General features: G+C 52.4%; 1 protein-coding gene across 1 annotated transcript in view; it reads left to right on the top strand.

Annotated features, from left to right (window-relative positions):
* Positions 1–2,410: 2,410 nt before the first annotated feature.
* Positions 2,411–6,784, top strand: part of SH3GL1 (SH3 domain containing GRB2 like 1, endophilin A2) — a 31,667-nt gene continuing 27,293 nt past the window's right edge. Inside the window, exon 1 of the mRNA XM_040461605.1 lies at positions 2,411–2,607. Within this exon, the coding sequence (XP_040317539.1) occupies positions 2,563–2,607 (45 nt within the window). The 5' untranslated portion in view covers positions 2,411–2,562. The remainder of the gene's footprint in view (positions 2,608–6,784) is intronic.

Genomic DNA, 6,784 nt, shown 5'->3' with positions numbered 1-6,784 from the left:
TGTGATTGGCTGAGCGTGTGGGCGAGGTCTGCGGGAGGAGGAGGGCCAGGCTCCTACGTCATGACGAAACGTTTTACGTAGGGTGACGGGTGACAACCTGAAACTGCGGTTTAGCGAGAAGGAAGTTTTTGTTTTTTTCTAATTGGACATCGACTGAATATAGCAGCAGAAATTAGAATGATAAGTTTCTTTTTATAGGAACAACAGAAAGAAAATGTTACATGCAGGAAAAAAGTTAAAACAATAAAAAGGCTATACAGCAAAAAGAAACAAGTACATTCTGTGCAGCCCTTCAGAAGCATTTAATATGCACTAAATATGTTCAGAGGGACTGAATGAAATGGACCTTACTGACTTAATCCTCGGGATTTTTGCAAACACGGTTTCCTCGCCTAGAAAACTCCGCAGCTCTTTTCCTGCCTGGTTTTCTTCCTAACTTTTGGATCTTGGATAGGCACCTCAGGACAGCCTTTCTTCCCCTACAAGGCGGATGGAAGTTTCTTACAAGCAGTTTTTTTCCTTGAAGCAATTACAGCTTATGTTTGATTAGCGGATTATTTGATTTATTATCTTTGTCACTAGCTCCACGAGAGCAGGAATAACTTATCACTGTATCCCCAGGACCTCTCAGTGGCTGACACACTAGCAAGTACTCGAAGAGTCACTGAGCAAATGCATAAACTTCATTTGACTGGACTGTGTGATCGTGTAGGCTAAAAGCCTCCCACAGAGCAGAGGTCTTCTATCAACCTGTGAGCCTTAGAGTAGGTTTTCTTTAGCTCCAATCTGAGAAGTGATGAAAGAACACTGAAATTTAGTCCAACTTTGGGATTCTATCCACTCGGTAGATTGGATAATTAAAGCCGAATTGTTTGGAAGTAATGTGGAGAAAGAGGGAACTTAGGAATATCACTTTGGGCAAGTCATGTCTTACTCAAGGCCCGAGTTTCCCCATATGAATCGTGACATTTTGGCATTAGGCAATGGTTGAAGCCAGTGGATCACGATTGAGAGTGCCTCTCAGAATCACGTGGGAAATTTTTAAAAACTATGCACAACAGTCTCATCAGGACCTTTGGGTGGGAGGTTGCGGCATATGTATTCTGAAAGAATCCTCTTAGTGCAGTATCCTCTGTTGAGGCCATTGGAAGCTTCCAGCAATCTTTGCTGGAGAAAAAGCACCCAAATCTGTCGGAGATTTCGGTACTGAAGTCGCAAACACTTCAGCTCTAGCACTTTCTTGTTCCTCTTTTTGGATTAACTTGTTCATTCCAATTCATTGGTAACTTCCAATTAATTGAATTCAATAAAAACTGATGTAAAAACTATCAAGTAACATGTATCAATCTGGGAAGACTTCCTTCCTGAAGACGGTGACATTCCAAACAGATTTCTCTTTTACACAAAGGATCAGGGGGAAAGGTTGGGGGAGAATACGCAAGAAAGGAACAACATTAGCAAAGGTCAACAGGAAACAGGGATCATGGGTTACAGAAAAGAGAGCTGACGGAGCGCCTGGGTGGCGCAGTCGGTTAAGCGTCCGACTTCAGCCAGGTCACGATCTCGCGGTCCGTGAGTTCGAGCCCCGCGTCAGGCTCTGGGCTGATGGCTCGGAGCCTGGAGCCTGTTTCCGATTCTGTGTCTCCCTCTCTCTCTGCCTCTTCCCCGTTCATGCTCTGTCTCTCTCTGTCCCAAAAATAAATAAACGTTGAAAAAAAATAAAAAAAAAAAAAAAAGAGAAAAGAGAGTTGAAGTCGGAAGGGTTGATAGAGCCAAAATTTGCAAGCTTTGTAGGCCATGCTAGGAAGTTGAGGGTATTCCGAGGTCAGTAGACATTCTATGATAGAAATTGTGTTATAGAGCATCTTTCTGTCTGTGTTTTAGGGGGAAAATTAGAGGGGAGCCTGCAGGTGGGCATACCAAGAGGAGGCTGGTGGGATGGTCTGGTCAGGGCAGGGAGGACAGTGGGTATAGAAAGGAGAAGTGACACGCTGATGTCTGACTTGGGCCACTGAATGGATGAGCACGTTGCCGGGTGGAAGGCGGTGTGTGGGGGAGGGACTAACCGCGCGGAGAGCTGGGTTAGCCGAGATTAGCAAACAGGTATCTGGAGATTTGTAAACCTTCAGCCTCCCAACCTCCCCGGAAGGATTTAAGCGCCTTTCCTTTAAACGTTAAGACTACCTCCGCGACCCCAGGGGTCGCTGCAGCCTCCACGGACTCTCTAGGCTCGCTCCTGTCTCCTCGCTGGCGGAGGCGGCCGCCACAGGGCAGGCGAAGTGCGCGTGCGTTCTCTGGCCGGCAGGGGGCGCGCGTGCGCAGTCGGGGCCCGGGGCGCGCGCAAGCCGGCACCGGAAGTGTGCGGTTGCCATGTAATATCCTGGCCGCGCGGGCGCGCGAGGGGCTGAGGCGGCGCTGGGGCGGGCGCGGAGCTGGCGAGAGGGCGGTGGAGGCGGCGCCGAGGGGGCCCGCTGAGGCGCGTGGGGTGTCGGCGGCGCCCGGGAGCTTGTCGCTTGCGCGGTCCCTCCGGTTCGGGCGGGAGCCCCCACGACGGAAGGCAGCATGTCGGTGGCGGGGCTGAAGAAGCAGTTCTACAAGGCGAGCCAGGTAAGCGGAGGCCGAGGCGGGGAGTGAGCGTCGGGCCCCGGGCCGCCCGGACTCGGGGGTCAGACCAGGCCCGACCCCGACTCGGGAGGGGGCCGCGGGCACCGAGGGGGGCGACGTTGGCACGCGTCCCCCCGCTCGGTGAGCAGAGCCCAGGAGGGACAGGGGCTGCGAGCGAGGTGACCCAGGCCCAGCCCGCCATGTGGGCTCCAGTCTCCTCGAGGAGGGTGGGCAGACCCCCAGGAGGGGCAGAAACGCACCCAGAGGTTGACCCGGGACTTGGACCCCTCTTCGCCTCCCCTCCTCTCCCCTGAAAGGTCAAGGAGGGAGGAAAGAAGGAAGGGGAAGAAACCCTCCTGAGGCTGTCGACACGGGACTCTTGCCAGAGAGCCCAGGGGCAGGGAAACTTCGCGTCTGGAGTGGCACTTAAAAACAAACAAACAAAACCCCCTTTTGATGGGCCCGGTACAAGGTTGTGCCAGAGGGTGGAATGGAAGGTCAGTTTCCCCCTCTGGTCCCTCAGGCGTCCAGTCCCTTTCCCCGGTGCCAAAGACGGTCACGGACGGTTCATGCCTCCCTCCGAAGACACGCTTATGCCTTTCCTTTAAAAACACACACGCCTGGTGGTAACATAGTCTACAGAGTCCTGTGTGCTTTTCCTTCAGGGTCTTGGAGATGACATTAGAGCTGGAATTCTCCATCTCAAATGGTTCCCTGCCGTGGGGGCAGCCTGGCCCTCACCCACTTGCTACCAGAAGAACCCCCTCCCCCCATCCTGACAGCACAGATACCTCCCTGTGCTACCAGATGCCCCCGGAGAACTCCCCCCTTACCCCTACCCCAGGACTACGGCCCTAGAATTTCCTTGGTCTCTTAATGGACTCATGGTATACAGGCGTCTATTGACGGACGTGTAGATTGTTTCCAGTCGTTTTCTACAAGCAATACTGATCTGAATAGCCAGTGACTATCTTTTTTTTTTTTTACTAAAAAAAATTTTTTTTAATGTTTTTATTTATTTTTTTTTTAACGTTTATTTATTTTTGAGACAGAGAGAGACAGAGCATGAACGGGGGAGGGGCAGAGAGAGAGGGAGACACAGCATCGGAAACAGGCTCCAGGCTCCGAGCCATCAGCCCAGAGCCCGACGCGGGGCTCGAACTCACGGACCGCGAGATCATGACCCGAGCCGAAGTCGGCCGCTTAACAGACGGAGCCACCCAGGCGCCCCTGTTTTTATTTATTTTTGAAGGAGGGAGAGAGAGAGAGAGTGCGCGTGAGCCAGGGGAGGGGCACAGAGAGAGAGAGGGAGACACAGAATCCGAAGCAGGCTCCAGGCTCCGAGATGTCAGCCCAGAGCCTGATGTGGGGGCTTGAACCCTCGAACCGTGAGATCATGACCTGAGCCGAAGTCGGCCGCCCGACTGACGGAGCCACCCAGGCGCCCCTAGCCGGTGACTGTCTCTGGTCACAGGTGGGGTTGGATTTGTAGGATAAATTCCCGGAGGTGGAATGCTGAACCCAGTCGTTTATGTGTGTTACCTGTGACCGATAAGGATAGGTTTTTTTGGAAGGGCCAGGCCCCACTGCTCATTAATCTGGTGAAAGCTGCAGAGCCAGTCTCCGGGAAGCTGGGCACGTGGGAAATTCAGTTTATTAATCCAGATCCAGGAAGCCCCAGATTCCTTGAATCCCACTGGTTCCTCCATCCCAGGTTCAGAACCGTAGGTGTGGACTTTGTGTGGGTAGAATCCACAGAACGAGCGACCGTCTTAGGGATTGTGTGGGCCCCGCTGGCCAACCAGGCTTTTCCCACCATTTGGAGAAGTCCAGTGGGAGGGAAGAGAAACGAGCCCACAGTCACACAGCTGGTACCTTTTGTCCCTTGATGGATAAAGTCACGACCCTGGTGTTCGGGGCAGACCCCAGATGATGGCTGACCCCTGGAGGAACAGAGACTGAATCCAGAGGGGTTCTGGGATTATTGCTGAGGGTACAGCCCTTTGCCCCAGCAGGATGGAATTAAGTGACCCGGCCCTGGGTTAGACCCTGCCCAACAGGCGCCGGACCCCCAGGGCTTGACCGGAGCACCTGGGAATGGCTGCCTGCTGTCTGGACCTTGATGTAGTCCCTCCTGCAGGAGAAGCCCTCTCCTCCCAACCCCCAGCTGTCAGGGCCCATGCTGGTGGCCCGGACGGTCCCAAGCAGACACACTGTGCCAGAGGAGCTAGCTAGGCCGCTCAGACCGGCCACCAGGGCTCCTTCTCTCAGGGGGAAGCAGGTGGCCCGCGTTCAGATCTGTGAGAAGCGTGTCGAAACCTGGAAAGCGCGGCGTGGATCAACTTGTGATCTCACCCTTCCGTGAGGCCCGTCCCCAAAGAATTGCGATGGCCACGTCCTACTCTGGGAGCGGTTGTCTTGGCCTCATGATCCAACTCTGCTGAGTCGTGCTCTCAAGAAGCATGCTGGCTGCACTCCATTCCCTTCTGCAATAGTTTCCACAGTCCCCCAGCATCTCTTGTTTATCAGGACAAGTCCAGCGTCTCCCTGTGGGTTTCTTGTCTGCGCTCAGTGACCCCCCTCTCATCCCCTTGTCCTCAGAAGAGGGTCAGCTGTTGAAGAGGGTGTTCTGGAGAATGGTATGAGGAGGCAGCTGATGTCTCTTGAGCTCTCACGGCGTGAGCAGGCGATAATGCTTTCAGCCGGCCAGTCTCCATCTGGCCTAAGCGTAAATGCACTCCCCTTTTACACAAAAAGACTTGGGGACATTTCTCTCTACTCTCCAGGAGACATTGGCAATATCTGGAGACATTTTGGGTTGTCACAACTTGGGTTCCTATTAGTATCTAGTGGGTGGAGGCTCGGGATGCCGCTCAACACCCCGTAACGCACTGGGCAGCCTCCACCCCCAAGAATTATCTGGGCCCAGACGTCACTAGTGCTGAGATTGAGAAACTCTGCTTTAAGATTTGAGAAGAGTGAGAATAATTAGACCAAAACAAACAAACAACAACAATACAACAACAACAGAATCTCTCCTGGGCCATTCTTGTGATAGCTACCTGCTTTTCTTAGTTTTCAAAACACAGATAACCGCATATACCCAGAGAGACAGGCACGTAAAACTCAGCATCCAGATCCCACGTTGTCAGAACCCCAGAGTGTCTGTTGGCACCTGGTATTTTTAAGAAGGTAGAAGCTTGCATCGTTGCTTCTCAGCTGGGGTGACTAACCCTGCCCCCCTTCCCTCTGCCCCCCACCCCCACGCACCCGCGTAGGGACATTTGGCAATGTCAGAGACGGTTTTTGGTCGTCACTGCTTGGGGAGAGGGTGCTGCTGTCATCGAGTGGGTAGGGGCCGGGGATGGTTGCTAAACACCTCACGGTACGCAGCCAGCCTTCCCCACAACAAAGAATTATCCGGCCCCAAATGTGAGGAGCGCTGAGGTTGAGAAACAGTGCTTTGAAACAGGCTCTTCGTGGCAGAGGCTTGTAACAGTGTTGTTTCTAAATTGAGAACTGGAAGCCAGGTGGATGTGGGAGAGCCAGGGGCAATGGAGAGGCTTGGTTCCTAGTTGACGCTGTGATACTGATTAAAAGTTTCTGATCTCACTGCCGATACTGATAACAAACCAGCTGTTAGTATCTGGCAATATCCCGGCAAAGTCCGTGCCAGTTCACCTCTGGTGACAACGTTCAAGTCTCGCATAAGGTTGGTTTGGACTTGAATGGGAAGTTCGTGAGCTTTTCTTGTTGCAAACTGGCCACCGCTGGGCTGAGGCACGGTGAAGGATCTGTAGAGGAAAATGCTGGAAGGAACAAGCATCTGTCTGAGGCCTCAGTCCTACCACCCATCTGGTGCTTATGTACATATAGGACTGGGGGTGATGCTTTAGTCTGAATATTTCTGGGGACCTAAGGAGGGTAAGGAGACCCCACTAACAAGATCCAGACTTGGAAGTTCATTTCTCATCGTAAATGACATCAATTTCCAGACCTAAACTGCTAACTGCTTTCTGATATTTCTTGTGGCTGGGCCAGATTTGAGAGTGTAACTAGGGATAGAGTTGGCAGCCGCCTGGAATGCTGGCTTGACTTTTTTTTTTTTTTTTTTTTTTCTTTTTTCTCTTTTTTCCTCCTTTTTTTTTTTTTTTTTTTTTTTTTTTTTGGCGATAAGGGG

Source organism: Herpailurus yagouaroundi, unplaced genomic scaffold (assembly GCF_014898765.1).
Source record: "Herpailurus yagouaroundi ecotype Mexico unplaced genomic scaffold, PumYag 295, whole genome shotgun sequence".
NCBI classification, from domain to species: Eukaryota; Metazoa; Chordata; class Mammalia; order Carnivora; family Felidae; genus Herpailurus; species Herpailurus yagouaroundi.
Note: the sequence above shows the minus strand (reverse complement) of the source record. Positions and strands in the feature narration are given on the sequence as shown.